The 22,232-nt window shown below is 36.0% G+C and overlaps 1 protein-coding gene across 1 annotated transcript in view; it reads left to right on the top strand.

Moving 5' to 3' along the window:
- Positions 1-571: 571 nt before the first annotated feature.
- Positions 572-22,232, top strand: part of LOC135795522 (uncharacterized) — a 69,503-nt gene continuing 47,842 nt past the window's right edge. Inside the window, exon 1 of the mRNA XM_065307230.1 lies at positions 572-1,211. Coding sequence (XP_065163302.1) covers positions 1,005-1,211 — 207 coding nt within the window. The 5' untranslated portion in view covers positions 572-1,004. The remainder of the gene's footprint in view (positions 1,212-22,232) is intronic.

Genomic DNA, 22,232 nt, shown 5'->3' with positions numbered 1-22,232 from the left:
CTTATTGTGTGGACCTAGAGGCCGGGCGCTAGCTCTTCAAGCGGGACGAAAATAGACTAAGTTAGTTTCGGTGAAATTTACGATTCGTTTCTGTCGCATGTGGACTTTTCGGTTGCGTCTTCTGTCGTTGTCATCTTGTTTGAAATTTAAACCTTTTAGAAATGTATACATCTACTGGATGATTTAAAAACATTCAAAACTTGTTTTTAATGAGTTGTGTTAACACTCTGTATAAAAAATATGTTGTACAAAGGATACAATTTAGGAATATCTATTCTTGTACTGTTTGTAGTTACCAGGCACTGAAATCCAGTTTAAAATTAAAGTTAAAAAGAATTTTGAAAAAAAATTGAATTTTTGAGGTTATAATATGAAATAAATTGCGTTTTAGCGTAATTTATGTACATGTAATTAGCATTTATAGCAATCCGTGATAACACTAGTGTCCTGCGACACCGTGCGCGCAATTTCTTCGACGCAGGAGCGCAGGACGATGCGCCACGCACGCTGCTCCTGCCGTTCGCGTCGCTTGTCTACTGCGCCTCTATCCGTTTCTAGCAGGCCACAGCAGGCTGCGTGCTGCTCGCCGCAATCAGTCAGTGTACGTACGCGGCTCGCAGCGCACGTCCGTCGTTCGTGTCGATTCTTCATAATACGCACAGCGTTGCGGACGCGTTCTCATCACAATCTCAAATCGAAAACACAAAAAATAAAAACAAAACAAACGAATCTTGAAATCTAAAAATTATATAAATGTGCGTGATTCACATGAATCACATGTTCGGACTATGAAAGCATGGCGGTGCTAAACACTTGAATATATAGTTGAATACGTAGATAAATAAAATTTGGTGTGAATATAGCCAGTGATTGTTGAATGTTGTTGTCTGTAACCAGTCGTCTTCTATGTGTGCATAAACACGTTTCGCGATAAGATAAAAGCTAAAGATTTAAAACGTTGAAGTTGTGTAGTTGTGAGAAACTTTTGGAAGAAACTTGTTAGAATGCAGCACCATCCCGGCTCGTGGTACCTGCCGTGGGGGGTGCCCCTGCAGAAGATGGTCGCCGTGCCCATTCATCATCCCGGAGGACCTTTGCATCTCCAACCGCCAGCTGTTCATGTACAGCCGATGCTTGCTGGTCTGCCGGCCCCGCTTGCAACTTTGCGCACATTTGTTGCTCAGCCAACCATGCGACAACCACAAAGAAAGGTATAAGATAAAATTTAATTAAAAAAAAAGAATATTTTTCGATATTCATAATATTAAAATTAAATTGGCTGAATTTTTACGATGCTATTCCGAGAATGTTTATTAAATCCTTACATGCGTTGCATGTTTTAAAAATACGTAATAATAGTTGATATATTAAGCGGCTTTACTCGGGCGGGCGCAGAGCAGAGGGAAGAACTTCATCGTCATCGCGCCCTTATTTGGGTTTTATACTCGGTTTGCTTTACTACGTGCCGCCGCCGCAGCGCGTCTTTATTAATCGCTCTCCGCCAGCCCCCGCATGCTTTGCATCCAATTTGGGGCAGGCTTCGGTTGTTTAGTTGATGGCACCCGCCGCCATCTCATTCTTCTTTCGCAAGATGTTCCGTTTGCCCCTCGTAAAATGACGCCGAAGGTGTGCGATGAAAATTTTCGACGTTTTTCGCTATAAACTTCGCGGAATGCAGGAAACTGTAAATGAGCGAAATTGGCAAAGGATATAACACGTAAATAAGGGTTGCAATGTGCATTGTAACATAAAAAACGAAGTAACACGAAGAATTTGCAGTGAATAATCAAATATTTATGCGCGTTTAGTTTTATACAATTTGTTTTATTTTATTTGAGTCGCATAGTGTCATTATACTCGTACTTACATGTCGGTAATTGTGGCTGGGGACATTAAAGGAAGACACGAGGACGATTCTCTCTACAAATTGCTTTATAATGATTATTGCGGTGAAACAGGTCGAGGAAAACGTCATCTACAAATATGTGTAATTGTAATTATATTTTCCTGCATCACAAGAACTTTAAAACCGTGTTTCTCGTATTTAAAAGAACGCCTGATTGATCATTGATTGACTGGATGTTTATTTATCTGATCGCTATGCTCTCGTTTGCTTCCAATTGGAAATGTAAAGGCGTCAGCACGCTTTTCAGTGATTCAAAATTTAACGCTACTATTTTAAGGCATCCATTCATCAAATTACATTTTAATTTCAACGCTGAAGCTGTTCCTTAAATATTATGTAAATATATAAGTTGGGCGAAGTACGGGAGTTAAAATTGTGACAAATTGATGCGTTTAATGTGGTGCATGGCTTTCATCCTCAGAGGTGATTAATTTCCTAATTAGGTAGCCGCTTAGCGGCATCAGGCAATTATCGTCGCAAGTTGTACGAATTTAAGAGGCGTTCAACTTCGCCCGGAAGATGTGCAAGCTATAAAGATGTCACGCCGTGGAGAAACTAAAACTTTACTAAAACTTCATTAAGTAGACGATTTTTAAGTATAGATTAAAAATTGACGCAAAATTCTTTAAAACTTGACAGTAAATTGATAAATTTTAAGATTTTGGATTTTTTGTTAACTTTTAGCACATTTATTGTCTTTAAAGTCTTGGAAAAAATTTTTCATTGTCTAAAAATACAAACACAAAACCTCTTCAGCTGATTAATAATCTCTGTCCAAGATTAGCCGCGCGCAACTGTTGCTCGATGACGCTTTTAAGATTTACTATTCGGTGTGTGCTCATGTGTTCATTATGTCGTGTCTCGAGGCGAACAAACGGACAGAGGAACAGCCGCATCCTATTCTGTTTCACCTCCGCATATTTAGAGTCTAAATTTACACCTCGATTTACTTTTCCGAGCAGCAGCTCCACTCCCAGTGTCTGACTCTCTGACATCACTTGGGCGATGCGTGGTGGAAATCTCGACTCGCTTGACAAAAGAATTAAAACGTGCCGCGCAACACACCGAAATAGTTGGCAGACATGCACCTTCAAAAACCCTACGAAATGCTCTCAAATATTCAGATGCATGCGCGGACTATTATAACTGATGTGTGTTCCTCTCTTGCGAGTCTAGTATTTTATGCTAATAGAAATAGAAAGAGTCAAACGAAACATTCTCGCGTGCGCGCAGCCACACGCATGGATGGGTGGTTAGTGTCTATTATTATTTTTAGAATTACATGTGTTCTGATGCTGTGTGGAGGCAAAGCATTAAGTTTTACGGTTTCGGCGAGTTTTGTCGAGATTTATGATAATGCCAAGCGGAAAAAATGGCTAATTTCTGTTTGTTTATAAAGTACTGTAGTCACAGAAGAAGTAACAATGAAGTAGAATGGCGGGAAGTTTAAAATGGCTGAAAGTATAGTCTATGGAAGTATAGTGTACAGTCTCCATAGTGTTGTCAATTGGATTTGATGTTGACGTAGCTGTCGGTAATACAGTGTGATAATACAGTGTGATGGTACTATAGTACTTAGGTTTGAGCTTCATTGCTGGAATGCTAGATGGCGTTAATGTAGTCAAATAGCCAGATGCAGAGGTATTATTGGCTAAACAATTTCTTTATTTTATTTAAAAAATATTTTTTTTTATTAAATAAAAAGTAGCCTATAACCATTTGGGGACCACTAAGAATATGTGTACAAATTTTCATGATGATCGGTTAAGTAGTTTTTGCGTGAAAGTGTAACAAATATCAGGACTTTCGCATTTATAATATTAGTAGGGATTTAACGGAAAATTGCATTGCGCATCGTTAAGTCACATTAAAACACGTTGAAAAACATAAAAATTCAATTATCCGATCAATTTGTTTTAGTATCGGTCTGAAAGTGATTTATTCAGGTATATTTAGGGAATTAGCACACGATAATTACGTTTGCACACTTGAGCGCCCGCTAAGCCATTGACATTACGTTATGGCGTCACTAAATCAACTTACTTAAGTAAAGTCTCTTTCGGTATTACTTACGCTTTAGTTTAAATTATAATTAAACTAAACTGCATTGTGTAAGCATAAGTAAGTTGTAAGTTTGCGTAAAGTCTATGTCTCTTCTAACATACGACTAAGTAGACTTAAGCGTGGCGCGCTGTCGTAATTACAAGTGACTTAAAAGTTCAAACGGAAAACGGCAGGTAAATATTGGTGATATTGCCAATATTTCACTGCGAGTGCACTCACGTCGCCGGCCATAAATCACCGCTCGTATCATAAATCAAAATGCACCAAACATTGAATAAGGACAAGGTTTTAAGTGCTTATAATGTTTTAAGCTCTTTTCATCTTGTACTTGTAGTTTAATTGTTATAAATTTCGTCTTGTATTAATGCGGTTCTGTTTTGCGCGCAATCCAATTGCGTCACTTGACGAAACACGATCTGAATTTGCCGGTAACAATCCGAGAAACTCAAACTCAATTTCGGGGACGTGTGGGAAATCACATTAGCATAACCAGCACCATCTGGTGATGAATAGTTTAGAACAAGTCGTGTTCGGGTTAAATGTTTGAGCTGACTGCGATGATAAATGACGTGATATTTATTATTAACACGATTTTTTTATAATGGTTTTGGATTTGGGTTCTTTGTGAGGCGTGTGTATCAATTTCATATTTATGCGGTGCATTTGGTGCATTTTTCATTTTTGTTTCGTGTGTGCATCACATGCGATACGCCCGCCCGGGATCGATAAATTATAAATTGTCGTGTCCACATTAGTCGACGCTTTTTCGCTCCGAAAAATGGCAAAAATGTGACCGATATACATAGAGATAATCTACTCAACGTAATAAAGAGTAAAATGACTTGAATTCGCTTGTTTGTTCTTTGATAACGCTGGAAATTGAATATTTTTATTTTAAATATTAAAAAATGCATGCACGGAATTATTCCGCGTGTTTCAGTTACACAATGCGCACATGAATGCATACAAATATATTTTATTTTAGATAAATATGTTTTGATTTGCGATTGTTTACATACCAAGTGTATACGATAAAAAAAATTAAATTATTTTTATTTTTGCATAAAATCGTAACATGCAGCAAATTAAAGTGAAAATTAAAATTGAAATATTTGTTACCTGTGAATATAATCGAATAAATCTTGGTATAAATGATGAATGTCCATCCGCGTATCCATGTCGCGCGAATAATAATTTCGTGACATTGATCGAGTTAGTCCAAAATTAAACAGTCACAATAAATGAAACGAATGTCACAGCATTTTATTGTCGCGCAGTTTAATAGTTTTTGAAACATGTTGTCCGCACGGGGGTGAATTCAATTCGATTGATTAGTTGCATATTGATTCGGAAATGAAAAGGTATAAACATATAATTGATCTTGAACTACATATATGCATACATAAGTGAATTAAGTGGCAAGATGTGAAAAACCATCTGCAATACACTTCAGACGTCAGCCAGGAATAATTGAAACTTTTGTTTCGAATTAACGTATTAAATATTCAAGGTTTTCTGGTCGGAAAAAAATATAATTCAGAAACAAAGGGTTTTATTTGATGTTTTATGCTTTGTTAGTAATATGCGAGAACATGTGTAATGCATATTCTAATAAGTCGTAAACGTATAAATATTTTCTGCATCGATGCAATACGATCACGTAAAACATCGATTCTATTACGATTTTAGCGTTGTTGAAACGCCAAAATAACCCGTAACGTGTTTCCCTGAAAACCAAAACCACAACAATTTGATTTAAGCTTTTATTGGCAGTAAAAATATGCATTCTTAGTTGATTTGCAAAAATTACGCCGGGAATTGCATGAATAAAACCGTCGGAAAAACAAATACATTTTTAATTCGATTGCTGACAGATAATTGCTTATTTTCGAGACTTTATGAACGAGATAATAACGCGAATGATCAAGAAGCACAACAGTTTTGGCCGCTTTAATCGACTGTAAACGACAATTAGACGGAGAATTATTCGATGATGCAATAAATGTCGAATTTATAGTTTCGTAGAAAATTAGAGAATATAATCCGAAAATAGAATTGTGACAAGTGCGCGACTTGAAAGAGACAAACACTTCAAACAAAATCACGCGAAATAAAAACGCCGGCTTTAACATCAATTTGTTTATTATTTATCCTTGACTACAACAAAATAGATCAAAGGAATAGAAGTTGAGCTAAATACAATTTCAGCGTTTCAAACGCGTTTGTTTTCTGACGTTTAACCTGAATAGAAATTTAAAAATTTGCTACGAAATAAAATTAATTTTCAAGGTTGTCATAAATTGCGTAATTTTTTATCAGAAAGGTTAATTAATTACAATTTATTAGTAAATTGCATTGTGGACTCAATTCTGCTGGTGTCATTGAGGTGGTTTTTGGCCAAGGTTAGACTAATGCACTCATATTCACATTTTTGAATACTCAAACATTAAAACTAGATTTTGTCAATACAAAACTCGAGGTTTCTAGTTTTTGTCCGATCGACATTTCAAAGTACAAATAACAACCAGTTTGTTATTTTTTGTCGGTGATTTTATTCATGCTTGGTTGACAATAAAACGAAATAAACGCATAGCGTCAGATGTGACTCTTTAAATCTTGTCTTGTCCGTAATAAGAATGAGCGCATTAGTCAGGTTGGGCCTGGCAATGCGTGCATAAAATATGCGTGAATTCGGCAATTTATTTTCGGTCGGCTGACCTTATAAACGAAACGCAACGCAGACGACGATTATGCAACGACTGCTCGGCCGAGTTTTACTTGGATTTCGCTTGTGTCGCGGGATGATCTCTACGCGAAAACGAAAACGCGTTCTGCGACTTTCTGACATACTTGCGATGATTTTCTTTTTGCATCGCGCGCCAGACTTGATGCATGAATGATGACAGACTTATTACTCGTACTTATAAATTTATAGTAAAAACATGTCCTAATTTATTGCACTTCATTTTTTCGATTGAGAACTGACCATGCTTAGTTAAATGTTAATCGTTTTTCTCATCACACACACACTCGGATTAACGAACTTCGTCTCGTTTCGATTGCGTTGCGTTTTCGGCTGGTGAAAGTGAATTTTTAGGTTAGTGTGCAACAATTTCGTGTGTATTACGTATACATCAATGAACTATGATTATAATATAAACAAATTTTACATTCGAGACAATATACAGGATATTTTTTAAATATTTATTGATAAAACAAACTTTGAATAAAGTACATGAATCGTTTTGTTTAATTTTCCGCAGCCGAATGTAAACATAAATATTTAATTTTTACATGCTACTTTATTATAGACAGAGAAAAAACGTAAGTAATGCAAGGCGGTTGTGCAGAGTCGTAAAACAAAGCAAAAAATAAACGCGAATGGAGTAATAACGCGTTTAATGCTGTAAAGACGTTCGAAAGAACATCAAGGCGAACACAAAAACACATACGAAATGTAAAAAAGAAAGGAAGAGTCAGTGTCGAATTAAATCCGAGACCGAGACCGAGACGTAACCGCGCATAACACACGTTGCTTCATTTTTTTTTGAGTCCAAATACACAACATACGTGTATGTATAAAAATAAAAACAGTTGTTTCAATTTTATATCATAACTTTTCCTCTGAGGACTTTAAATAGTTTATTTTAATACAATACGAGGAAAAATTGTTTTATTCTAATCTTATTGTTTGTTGGTAATCTTGGAACGGATGGAAAGTTGTGCAATTTTTTAGATTATGTTTATTTTATGTTTTCCGTTGAACTGCACGAGTTTTATTCAAAAATAAAATAAAATTGCCAAACTTTCTTATGTTGAATTACATAAAAAAGACGAAAAGTAATGAACAGTTTCAACAAATCTCGATTTTCGTGTGTGTAGTCAATTAAAAAACGTAACATTATGGTTTTTATTTATTTTTATATATGTGTATTCAAGGTTAGACGACTAGTAACTTAACTAGTCGTAATTTTTTGTTACGGTCATAAGTTTTTAATTTTTTTTATTTGCGTTGCGAATAATGATTGTAATTGCAAGTCAAGACAAGAATCATACAGGTTATATTGTCATCATATTATTCCTAAGTAAATTCAATATCTAGTTATAAAAAATTTAAGGTCGTTTGTTGTTTTTGCAGAATAATGTAATAATGCGATTGTAGATGAAGATTGAGATTGGGTAATGAGTGTTTGATTGATGGTTAATGTAATTATTATAATTATTTTTTAGTTTTTGATGAAATTAGTAATATTTGCGAGTAATGAACTTAAAATTGATTTCATCTGGTCGTTTAGCACCCGGCGCACTTAACGATAAAACTATAAATAGTTTACGTTCGTTTAATGAGTTACCAAAGCTGTGTTATGCTCTTTACTATTGTGATATCGGTCATTGTAGTGCGCAGAATGCTAATTATACTGAACAATTGCTTTATTAATGCCAAAACATTGAATTTTTAATTTTTTTTATTGCAAAACGTCAAATCCCTACTAATATTATAAATGCGAAAGTCCTGATGTTTGTTACACTTTCACGCAAAAACTACTTAACCGATCATCATGAAAATTTGTACACATATTCTTAGTGGTCCCCGAATGGTTATAGGCTACATTTTATTTAATAAAAAAATTATTTTTTAAGTAAAATATAGAAATTGTTTAGCCAATAATACCTCTGCATCTGGTTATTTGACTACTTTAACGCCATCTAGCATTCCAGCAATGAAGCTCAAACCTAAGTACTATAGTACCATCACACTGTATTATCACACTGTATTACCGACAGCTACGTCAACATCAAATCCAATTGACTACACTATGGAGACTGTACACTATACTTCCATAGACTATACTTTCAGCCATTTTAAACTTCCCGCCATTCTACTTCATTGTTACTTCTTCTGTGACTACAGACGCGTACGGAAGCAACTTCATTATTTTAGATATTCGCGAGCGAAGCCGCGGGTTAAAGCTAGCATCAAATAAAACATTAAAAATCAACAGAAATTCATCCGCTGCACAAATATTGAGGTTGATATCGATTAAATTCACCTTTCAAGCGTTGCTACCGAATCAATACACATAATGTTAGCGCATCAACACGTCGATAGCGTCGGGGTGGTATTAATGTTGTGTTGATTATTCATTACCGCGTTGCACGCGCTTTATTTGTGTTTCGACATTGTTTTAATCGCGGCGCGCATGTTGCGAGAGAAACTTTTTATTCCACTGGCAGATAACAGACGCTGACGTAAGCGACTTGCATGCACCATCTCAAGTGCTCCGAGAATAAGACACTTGACTTTACTTTCCTCACTTGTGCTCGTCTTCATGAAACTTTTGTTTTATTCGACGTGCAGAAATCATTTTTAGTTTATTTTTTTAATTAAAATTTAACACTGGATAAATTTACGGCTCAAATGATGCGAATTAGTTTTATATCATTGCATTTGCGATTAATTATCGCACGCGAGTATTGTGTTACACGATAACTGCACTTGTGAATTAAATCTGCAGGGCGTGATTTGATATTCGACACACGGCGCGCAATTCGATAATGCGACTCTCTTTTATCGTTAATTACATGCAGCGCGCCATATTTTCTCTTGTCACATGTCATTTGCAGTCGCAACATTGCGTAATACATCCCGAAAAGGCCGTTTTTTTCGAAAACCAGTTGATGGCCAATCACAACTGATTTCGTTATAATTGCTTTTCAGTGGCGTTACGTACATGATCACCTTCTGATGTTAATGGGCGCCTCTGCGCGCGCCGCAGCGACAGAAAAAAATACATAAAAATAAAAATATCTACTCCTAGTCATTTAGTGGCGTCCGTCTGGGAGGAGGCACTGGGTGATCTATGAATATATGCTTCCATCTAATGCGCATTCCGACATCCTGCTCGCTTGTTTGCGTTTTGTTACGAGCGTGTTTTATTCTCGATCGTTATGTCATCTTTTAGCAACGAGAAGCATCCCATTAACGCGTTTGTAAACAAATCAAACGCCGTAATTATAAACTTTTAACATTCCGGATTCAACCCGGAAGGTTTTCTTGTTTTTTAATGCGGTAGTAACGTTATTCAATTAATTTTAGCACCGCGCAAGTGCACTTGCACTTGATACTTATTTCATTATTTTTATTTTTATTTTCAATGCTTCCTGCACATTTGCGCACACAACCGTTGATCTTACCTGCTCGATGCATGTTATAATATACTGTTACTTCGGTTGCACTCCGCAAGTCATCAAATCGTTTTTAATCACCGTGCGGCCGTTGTAACAGTTTACACATCCATCTAAGGTTTTATGCCGATAAGTGCATTCATCGCTGCAATCGTTGCCACATCCAAAGTAATTGAACCGTGATTATGCAATGCGTGAATTAATCGCGCCGTGGAAGTAGGTAGAACCTCGAGGTTGGCTGCCAATACTTTGTTGCACATTTATTTATATATTTTATGCTTGATGGTAAAAGTAATATAACAAAAATTGACCGTGAATTACGCGCCGGAGAAAAGGAAAAGTAGCACACGACCGAAAATAAATTACAATACATTCCGGCTGGTCGTTTATGCCTCGTAATATTTTTGAAAGTAAATTTCGGGACGTTTAACTACCTTTTTATATTATGTATCGAAACACAATTCATTCATCTCTTGATTAAAGTTATGTACATTATCGTAACGATCGACAAAATACCAGTAAGCTGCCTGTCTGATTATTACACAATAAATAATAATTTCAAATTGTCTTTCCTCTTATTTTATATATTTTATAATTCAACAATTAAGTGCTTATGTAATTTTCGACAAAAATCATTAAATCGCCGAGTTACGGGCGAAAATTTCATATCTATATATATATAAAAATGAATTGCTGTTCGTTAGTCTCGCTAAAACTCGAGAACGGCTGAACGGATTTATCTTATCTTGGTCTTGAATTATTCGTGGAGGTCTAGGGAAGGTTTAAAAGGTGAGAAAAATTCGAATAATTGCCGGGAAAATCCTCAAAACAGCTCTTTTCTATAGAATAAAATTTGACATTGAGATTCAATCATAGTTATAGTTAAATAGTTGAATTCGAGATGGCGCGCTGAAGTGCATTATTGACAAAACTTTATATAATTAATTCCTTTAAATTAAAATTACTAATCTTATTGATAGAATTGACTCTTACTACGAGTATGTCTAGAACAAGAGAGTAAAAACGAATTACATTTTTATTAAACACTGCCGGAACGAAGTCGCGGGCAACAGCTAGTGTGAAATAATTTTACATTAATAACATTTACTTTGACATTTATATTATATTAATACTAGTTGCTAGTGGAAAATTATTTTACCATTTGTAAATTTAAATTTAAATCGCTGGAATAATACTGGAAATGTTGTTTCGATGGGATTTTTATATTAAAAATTAACTTCTCTGTAAATTGTGATTGTCAACAATGTTGCACTAGTGCTAACCCAACCGATATAAATAAAATTACATGCTTTGCATCCCAGTTTTAATATTTTAATATTTTAATATTTTCAATGGGTACTAATAAATTCGCAATCACGATGAATTCAAATAAATATCAATAGCTCGGGTAGTACACATGGAATTATTGATTATGTTTTATAATTAAACATGTTTGCTGCATGTGTATGTGTATGGTTTCAATTATTTTTGCAATTAAACGCTGTGCGCCAAGATGAATCCATCTCATGGTCGAGTTGGTAATTTTATTGATTAAAATGTTTTAAAAGCTTTTTTATTTTTTATTTATTGTTGGAGGTAGATTAAGATGCGTAATTGCAAATTCCGATTCGTAGAGTGTCGAAGTAGTGATTGTGCAATGTTGATATTTATGCAATGCGCAATTATCTAGGCATTGAAGAAGCGCCTTAATTAAAATTATTTGTGTCGAGTTAAGTCACGCACGCAATGGTTACGTTTATCACATTTTATTGCTACAGTTCAAATATGGCTTAATTATTATTGAATAAATATTTGTGAAGGTATAATCATTAAATAATATTATTCAGCGCAGGTATTATTTTATTAAGTGTGGGATGGATGATTTTGTATAGATTTAATTTTGTTTTCGCAATATGTGTGTAGTTTTCTGTTTTGTGAACTCAACAGTGACGTCAGCAACAATTCTAAACGTATATACGCGAATTACAAACAAAATACACGAAATTTTAAAGCAAATTGTAATTTTTCAAAAAAACACGAAATTGTCACGAGATTGATTAAGAGCGAACGTAGCGAGCATTTAATGTGCGCAAGATTCTCCCGTGACTAAAAATCCGTGATTAAAGTAGTTTAGTCACGACTTTGGCCGCCCGTGTTTAAAATACCACTTTTCGTCTCTTAAAACCGTGAAAACTGAAAAACGTAGAAAAAGTAATTTTTCCACTTTGCTACTCTTATAGTCCATTACATCCCTACTAATATTATAAATGCGAATGTCCTGATGTTTGTGACACTTTCACGCAAAACTACTTAACCGATCATCATGAAAATTCGTACACATATTCTTAGTGGTCCCCGAATGGTTATAGGCTACTTTTATTTAATAAAAAATTGTTTTTAAATAAAATAAAGAAATAGTTTAAAATAATACCTCTGCATCTGGCTATTTGACTACTTTAACGCCATCTAGCATTCCAGCAATGAAGCTCAAACCTAAGTACTATAGTACCATCACACTGTATTATCACACTGTATTACCGACAGCTACGTCAACATCAAATCCAATTGACTACACTATGGAGACTGTACACTATACTTCCAGACTATACTTTCAGCCATTTTAAACTTCCCGCCATTCTACTTCATTGTTACTTCTTCTGTGACTACAGATGCACACGGAAGCAACTTCATTATTTTAGATATTCGCGAGCGAAGCCGCAGGATAAAGCTAGTCTGATATATTTCACTTCCTGGCATTTATATCCATCCAAATCCAATACATTTGATTCAATCCTTGCACTGCATTTAACCTAACATCATAATTTATTGAATCTCCTAGTAAATATGATCAAGCAGTTGATATAATTGGATCATCGATATTAAACTATTCGTAACAGACTGGAATCGAATACGTTTCCAATAAGATTCATAATTCACACACTATTAAAGGCCTAGCACATGAAGTGATTGAGGGAATACAAAGCATACGCGTGCCTGTGGCGCTTTGCGCAGGTTGACTCATCACGTTTGAATCAGATATATATTCAGTGCCGGTTGATCTTATTACATGCCCATTGATGCTAATCCTATTGATGCTTCGCATTGTGCACGCGTATTCATGCTGCATTTGCATCAAAGGCATATTGTGCTTTTCGTTTTAATAGAATTGAAGGGTTGCTAATGTTGATATAAATAGAAACATTAGCTGATGATTTTACGGTGTGAATGCCTGCTGGCGATGGCAGCAATACGGGAAAGTGCGAAAATTATCAATTAGGGAAATTAATTTATCCCTAGGCGATTTGTAATTGTTTATCAATTAGTAATATTACCTGAATATGATTTATTAATGTTTATTTTTTGTTTGTTTCAGGTAAATATAATTATCTTTGAGATTTTTGGTGTTTTGAGGTAAGATTTGATGTAGTTATTTATAAAACTATCAAAATATTATTTTATGATTGCATAATGATAATTTTTCTCTGAAAATTTAACGCCGCATTTAATCCCGCGCATTTCATCTTTCGACTTTGAAGCGAATAGAATTTTTGTTTTTTCAATTTTTATTTTTCATGTGGATGTCTCGACGTCCGCGTGTTACAAATGACTGATTGCTTTATAAAGCAGTGCGTGCACGCACGTGGAAAAAGCTCGTTGACTTGGTAAACTCATAGACTTTATTTGCGTGTGTGGAATGACGTGCGTTAACACATGCGTCGCATATCGAAAAATATCCAAACTGACACGAACAAAATCATCTTACGATTTCATTTGGTTTGTATGTTTGTAACATGCTGAAAGAGACAAAAAGCAGCCGGGGAAAAAAATTAGAAACAAAAATAATAAAAGCGACAATCATCGTTTGGTAATGGACCTGCTGTTAGTGTTTGCAGGAGTGGCGAATGTGAATGTGTATGCGCATGGAAAGAGTAGAAAAAGCACACGCCCGGATGTGGAAAACAGAAAACAGAAAAAGTCAGCGCAAACACACTTCGCGCACGTTCAGAAATTAATCCACTCCGCACATTTTACTTTTTCTGCCGCCGAGGGGAAGATGGCCGGCTAAAATCGTGGAAAAACGCTTTTAATTGTCCGTAATTACTCTTTATGTGCGAGGTTTTTCATGCCTTTCAAATGTGAATCATCCTACGACACTTCAAAAACACAAAGTGACAAAAAGCCAATTTTATTCCAAACAAATTCGTGAATTTGATGAAAATGAAATTTTATGTATTTCCTTATGATTGAATTGACATAAACACCCTGTACGATGACTAATGTGACTCGTCACAAGCGCGTGCACGTCGCAGGGAGATTGCGGCGAGGATAACTTGAGTAATTCCATTGTCAACTTGTCAAATAATATTAATAAACGCGTGCGACATGTCGGTTGTGTGGGGTTCGTGCGTTGTGTCCTACTTTGAAGAATCGCCTAGGCGGGAACGAAAAATACGAGTACGTATTGGCAAAAATACCCGCTCGAGGATTTGATAAATATTTAATCCATAACGCCGCACAATAAAAGCTGAGCTCTAGGTTCTAGGATAATGCCGCATAAGTAATTAACGCATTTTGCGCTTTAATAACTTGGATGTTTAAATATACATACTTTTTTGTCTATATCTGCAACTTCATTAGCCAGGCAGGCGCAAACACTATTTCCTCCAGAACCGGATTAAACGATTTTCATCAGTTTGTGTCATCTCGGTTTTGTTTACTAAACACAACGCGATACAAAGTAAACCGCAGGACAATCTGCTGTGTGGAAATAAAGAAGTCCGAAATAAATGACTCTGCAATGCGGCGATTATTATCAAGTAATACCATAATATCCCTCGACGTAGGGTGTTATTCTATAAATTCGTACCTAACTTGCTCGCCGCGGCTGTGCGTGGAAAGTTGAAAAGCATGAAAGTCGAAAGCGGTTTTATTTGTGTCTGTGAATGTATGTGTGTGGAGCGGTTTGTTTTAGTGTCGGTGGTGGAATATTATAGCGCGCTGTGCAATCATACAACCACCAATAAAGTATAAAACTTATTGTGCGCGCGCGGAACAAAACCGAACGAACGGAAGCGCCGCAGCAGAAGCGCAAACTAAATATTAAACGCTGAATGGTAAATGAATAAATGGCGCGCGCGGCGCGGAAACAAAATGGCAAAATCACAAAATACCTTCGAGCAATGGAGCAAAATTGTCAAATTCGTTTTTATTTTCGAGAATATTTTATGGTGATATTAAATTAGATTGCAGTTCATAAATGTTTTTATTATCTGCATTATGATGAATTTCATGGTAAATATTGTTGCGTCATTCGACCTGCGTTGATGAATCGTTGAAAAGTCATAAAAGTTGGTCGACCGCGCGTTAAAACTGTATTACAGAATTAAATGTAGTTTCCACTCGGCGGGGAAGTAATAAAGAAGGGGTTGTGTTGTGTGGTACCGATGGTACCGATTTCCGTTCTGGAAACCACCTGAAAAGGGTGCAAATTACATTAAAACATCGAATAATAAAATACAAAGGTAGGAAGTTGGATTTTTCAAGGAAAATCAACTTGATTACTATTATTATGTAGAAAAAATATATTTTGGTTACATTAACCTAAAAATATTTTTTTTCTTTGAAAATTTTATTCTTTTCGATTTTATTCACTTCGCAAAGTGATTTTTACCAAATTTAATCCGAAAATAACAATCGAGCATCGCTGGCATCACTTCGACGCCGAGGTTTAATATATCAAAGCCGTTTTTGATTATTTTCACGAATGCTCCACGGCTCCCAGCAGTCGCTTCTCTTATTCTAATACCTCCTGTCAATTTTTTCGCGCCCTCAGCGTGATGGAATATTTTCTATCTGCACTCATTCGCATTCGCATCACATGTGACTTTTTCATGCAATTCTAAACGCTGCGCGCAGATGCGACATGTTCGCTGACACCATCAACCACTCTCCTCACTGTGTCTGTATTCAATGTCACAAAAGCAATACGCGTTCATGTTTGATCCGCGTCTGAGTCTGCGTTTTTACATTTTATGTATTTCAAGGAGTGGAGGCGCCGGGCTTATGCCGCGAAGCGTGTAAAAATAATATTTATCATCATTTCAATTTAAACGAAATATTTTCATTCTGTTTCATATTATATAATGGACTTTGAAAATAAATTAGCGCAGTTCGTTTAATGTTGCGAAGCATAAAAGGGTGGAAAATGTGGAATTCATGTTGCGTCGACTCGCAGCGACAATGAATTAGCTTAATGAAGACAGATAATTCGATATTTATACAAATGTGTCATGTGCATTTCGTGCATTGCTTCCATTTGTATAACCATCAAACACTGCTCACATGTTCCTAAATTCAAAGTTGTTACGTTTCTTAATTTCGTGTTTCTCGACTCGCAACGAAAACTACCCTACAAAGTATGTTTTGTACTGTGCACACACGCCATTTAACAATTACTTGAGTAAAAATAACGAGTATAGTGATTGAAATAAAATATAAGAATTTCTTGTTTGTATTTCGCGTTTTATTTGATTCGAATGATAATAGTTTGCATAGGTTAGAGTGGTTTTCAGTTAACTTGACCGGGAACAATATAAATTATCATCCGTTGGCGTGAAATTGCGATTACATTGTGCTGGTGCGTATTTAGATTCGCAATAGTAATATTCGCGCGACGGTTGGGTCCGGACGTCGGCTAATTAGATAATTAAATGTGCATGAAGCGTATTAGCGTGAGTACGAGCCAGGTGGCAGTGGATTGTTTTGCGGAGAAGAGGTCAGCCGCCGTTTACATATTTATTTAATCGCCGTTTAGGTGGGTGTTAAATTTGCGGTGCAATTACTCAATTATTTACTTTATCAGCGGCGGCGTAATTTTGTCATAACTTTTGTGTGTGCGGTTTAATTAAAATTTCATTATTAATAGTTCACTAGTTTACTGGGACGCGTAGTTTGATCTAGTTTTATCGCCATGTTTGGAATTATTCATCCTTGCGACTTAATTAATTTTCAAATCGTCATAAATTTTCATATTTGAATCACGAACGTGTTTTTAAAAAGACGCCGCAATTGCACCGCAGTTATACAACATTATTACACCTAGGAGAGGAAAAAAATAACGACGCCAAACGAAGTCATGAGCAGATGCGGACGTCACGGACGTTGTTACACTACCAAGAGAATTCGTAAAAAGCACGAAAAGATCGTTGCAGGGACGGAAAAGACGACGACGACGTGGCCTGCAAGCGTTGAAGATGTGGATGAAAAAGTTGAGTTTTCTCTGACCGTCGCGCCGACAACGCAGAACAAAAGTACAATAAAATGAATGAATTATGACGAAACCGTGCGCGGCATTATAACGCATTAAATCCAATTAGGTTGCGAAACAGCGAGCGGCGAGAGAGACGCGAAGATGCAACAAGATCCGAGAGTGTAAAACGCGCGGAAAAAATGTTGGAAAAGTTTAACCGAAAACACAAAAAATATATGGCATGAAAGCGTCGGCTTGGAACACAAAAATTATGTTGACACTGATGTTGAAAATCATGTGTTATCCGAGTCGAGAATAAATCCGTAGCCGTGCAAATAATTACGCGTTACACAAGAGTAAAGAGTAATTTGTCAAGCAGAAGCCGCGCAATGAATGAAAGAGAAGTAAAGTGATGTAAACTTAAATAAGAAATAAAAATCTATTGGATTTTAATGCGTTCGAATGATGATGAAGCAATAATCATTTCAGAGATTGTTAATTATGTCATTACTGGCTTTAACCCGCAGCTTCGCTCGCGAATATCTAAAATAATGAAGTTGCTGCCGTACGCGTCTGTAGTCACAGAAGAAGTAACAATGAAGTAGAATGACGGGAAGTTTAAAATGGCTGAAAGTATAGTCTATGGAAGTATAGTGTACAGTCCCCATAGTGTAGTCAATTGATTTGATGTTGACGTAGCTGTCGGTAATACAGTGTGATAATACAGTGTGATGGTACTATAGTACTTAGGTTTGAGCTTCATTGCTGGAATGCTAGATGGCGTTAAAGTAATCGAATCGTAAAGTAATCGAATCGTAAAGTAATCGAAACAATTTCTTTATTTTATTTAAAAAATAATTTTTTTTATTAAATAAAAAGTAGCCTATAACCATTCGGGGACCACTAAGAATATGTGTACAAATTTTGATGATGATCGGTTAAGTAGTTTTTGCGTGAAAGTGTAACAAACATCAGGACTTTCGCATTTATAATATTAGTAGGGATTATTGCGAAAAACTCGTTATTTTAACATCTTTACAACATCTTCACTTAAATTTAATTCAAAAACTACAAAATTATTATTTTTAATTTTTTTTAAGTTAAAAATTTTATCAAACCTGTTGATTAATAAATAAACTGCTCTGAATTGACCGGAATTTAATAGTCAATAACTTCGGTATTGTATTTCGTGATGAATGCACTTCGCTTAGAGACAATTGATAGTAAACCCTGGCGAATGTGCCATTTGCCATAAACCCTTTTATGCGATGTGTAATATTATTGAGCAATTCAATTCCGCAGCTATCACTCATCGCGCACCGCATACGGAAATAATTTATATCTGCTGCTGTCACTTTCATTACGCTCTGCATCAATGCGATCTTAAATATTTGATGTTATTGATTGTGTGCGAGCAGATTGAAGCGCGAATGAATTTAATGTCGACTGCTTTTACTGCTTACACGAAGGTTTACGTCAATTGCTCCGGCTGGGTGTGCTTACAGTGTTGATTAGTGAACCGTCGCCGCAAACTGCTGTTGCACAAATGCTGCGGAGGCGGCGATTGGGTTCACCTCGCATAAATTCGTTAGCATTCAGTTAGCACGTCATCAAATTCGCGTACTGTTGCTCGGTAAATGCCTGCAATGCAATTATTCAATTGTTACAAGCATTAGAAATTAAATTCTAGTAAAAAATAACAAAATATTGAGATTTTACGTGGATTGAAATCTGTTTAATCTTTGTAAAATGGTTATAAACTCAATTATTCTTGTAAAAATGCCGGTAACTATTTCCTGAAGTCTAAATATGAATTCCGCGTCGCTCAGTTGTATTCACTTGTGTTTTGTTTAAATGATTTTGTTGTAATGCAACGTGCACCCCCAAAATTAGCTGAAAATCGTGCTTGTTATGATATTTGTATTGCAATCTTTCTCCGGGATGTTGGGACTATATTTACAACACATTTCAAATGTTACCATCGATGTTATGTCTTTAAAAAAATATTCTAGCTCATAATTCCTAGAAATTAAAATGTTTTATCGTTAAAACGATGTTTTCGTAAATTTAAATATTTTGAAACTAAATTACTAAGTAAATTGCTGTTCACTTTGTTCCGAGTTTAAACTCTCCACCTACAACTATTATACAGTTGTCGTTCATTTCGACTCGTACCCTTGAATGTGAGGGCGTGAATACGCGCGTATTTAACCAACCGGTGTAAATTACCTCCGGTAAGAAAAAACACAATTTTCCTTCATAGCGTTAAAATTTCATAACTCGCCGCGCACTAAAAGTTATTATGCCGTGTCCAAAAATAAACTTCTCCGCCGGAAAGTTCGCCGAAAGTCCGAGATGCGCTCACGTCAGCTTCATAACTTTATTTCCGGAGGACACACGCATCCTGAATCATAACCGGACCGTAAAGCATCGGGAAGTGCCCGCTTTCTCGCCTTATTTTACCATCCGCCCGCCGACTTTCCTCCACTTTCTTTCTTTCTATTCGTATATCAGTTACACACGCACATATTTCCAACATTCGGGGATGTTTTCCTGCGCTGCGAGCCTACATTAAACACTTTCATTATCCACTTCCGTCATTCATCATTCGTGCCTTCTTTTGGGAGTTTGTCATGTGAACTCGAGTGCAACTCGTTGGACGCGTGCATTTTTGCGAATACATGTGTTTTGATTATGTGGAGGCGCCGGGATACACTGTTTCTTATACGTATTTAGGTAGAATGTAGAATTCATACATTTGTAATTTAGTATTTCGAATTTGTGCTTTTATTATTAAATTACCGGGTCGGTTCAACCCTTAATTCTGCTCCAGTGCGGTTGGCAAGCTCACCACGGTCTTCCAACTGTGGTTTCCATTTTAGCTTTCTTCTCCGCGCGCGGCAGGTTGGCGAAAATTCATTATTCAAATGAGTGGTCTGCGAATTGTTTGCTCGGTGTCATGCGACTGAGTTACGAATTGTTTAATATGTTTAAAAATTTTATTTTTGGGAATAATTTTATTATATAGTCATCAACTTCATAATTAACTATTAAAAACATAATTTTTATAGTTTTTTCACGCGTAAATTTTAGTTTTAGTGGAAAAAGCAAGGATCAAAATGAGTAATGGCTCTGCACACTGTTATTAACGATTCCTAGTGATTGGAAAGCATTGGAAAATAATTTATTGCCTTCGCCGTAAACTTCTTTTGTTACCAACGTAAACAACTGCCGTAAATTATGTTAAATTATATTGCCATCCCGGAAGATGGAAAAATCCTTTAAGCACGAAAAATTAGAACAAAATGTTAAAAATTTCATGTTGCTGGGTTGTTATTAAGTTAAAAGCCTTTTGTCTTTAGCTACTTTTACCACAAGGCGTAAAGTTCAAAACGCATCGACCCCTTTTTTGTCCGCGCTGTGTCCTGAATTCTGCTTCGGCACTTGATATACGTACGTAGGTTTTTTTTATTGCCCACTCACTATCCTCGCGCGCTAGTCTTTACAAGTATCAATTTTTTTGGCGTTTGCGTTGTGATACTGGCGCCTTTTGTGCGCGCACGTCCTTTGCCCAGGCGCGCGCTTTGTTCTTTATTTCGCTGCTGCGCGCCACTTGTTAATCAAATTGTGCGCGCCGTTTTTCGTCGCGCGCGCGTACATTCTTTTAATAAACTTGGCAAATTTTCCACCTCCAGCAGCAACTTAATTAACACATTTTAAATTATTTAATTAAACTAACGCTCGTTTTATTCATCAACTTTTTAATTAAACGCTGTGCGCGCGAATTAATTCCGCACGAAATTATTTGCCGAAAATGAAATTCGGCGCTTCAAACAATGAAGCGATGAAACAGTCATGTTTAATGTGTGAATGAATAATCTGTTTGGTACTAAAAACCTGGGTTTTATAGTATATTAAGTATCAAGTGCGCTAAATAGCACTTTAACCACGTTTAGCGTTTATTCTCCCCGTGACTAAATCCCGTGACTAAAGTACTTTAGTCACGGCCTTGGCTATTCGCGTTTTCCAAAATTTACCATTTTTTATATTAAAATAATTATTCCTCTTTTATTCATTATAATAAAATATTAAATGGCTTGTTCATATTCCACCCCTCAAGTTTTATTAAATAATTATATTATTTCCGCAATTTTTCTATTTAAATTGCGCAGTAAAAATTTGAAAAAAGTCCAAACTAGCCAAGTTTTATTTTATATCCTCCTCGTTATTAAGTTTAAACTCTACACCACACTCGTCTGCCTATAGTCCTCGTCGCCTCGTTGTCGTCCTCGTACTCGTCTTTAAAAGCTCAACAGCACTGCATTATACGACGCGCAATATTCCCGACGACCTACATACTCCCACTCGCACGTACGCCCTCAAGTTTAAACCCTTGCGCCTGCTATAGATGAAAACGTCTTCAGTTGTTACGCGAGACATAATAAACACATGCAGTAAATATGTTTACGCCTTGCAATGAAATACAAATTAAAAGCGCTTCAAAATTAATTCTAATTAGAAATCAATGGTTTAGTCAAAAGGTATTGTCGGTAATGACAGTGCTAAGAATGCAATAGTCAAAGGACAATGGAATACAATGCCGGATGGATTTCAACAAGGAAAATTCATTTATTCACACAGCGGGAGAAACTCAGATGCGCCCCATGAGACCAAATCTCGATTGAATAATAAAACAAAACAAAAAGGATTTCATTTACAAACCTAATGCGAATCGAACAAAATAAAATCAACAAACAGCCGCAGAATGCTATTAGCATTATCTATAATTATCAAACATTAAAACCGCATAATAATCGACTATTAAAA

This window comes from Atheta coriaria, unplaced genomic scaffold (genome assembly GCF_025399875.1).
Source record: "Atheta coriaria isolate IRGN ID8LTWV9N9 unplaced genomic scaffold, Caltech_Dcor_3.1 hic_scaffold_7_pilon, whole genome shotgun sequence".
In the NCBI taxonomy this organism is placed as follows: Eukaryota; Metazoa; Arthropoda; class Insecta; order Coleoptera; family Staphylinidae; genus Dalotia; species Dalotia coriaria.
Note: the sequence above shows the minus strand (reverse complement) of the source record. Positions and strands in the feature narration are given on the sequence as shown.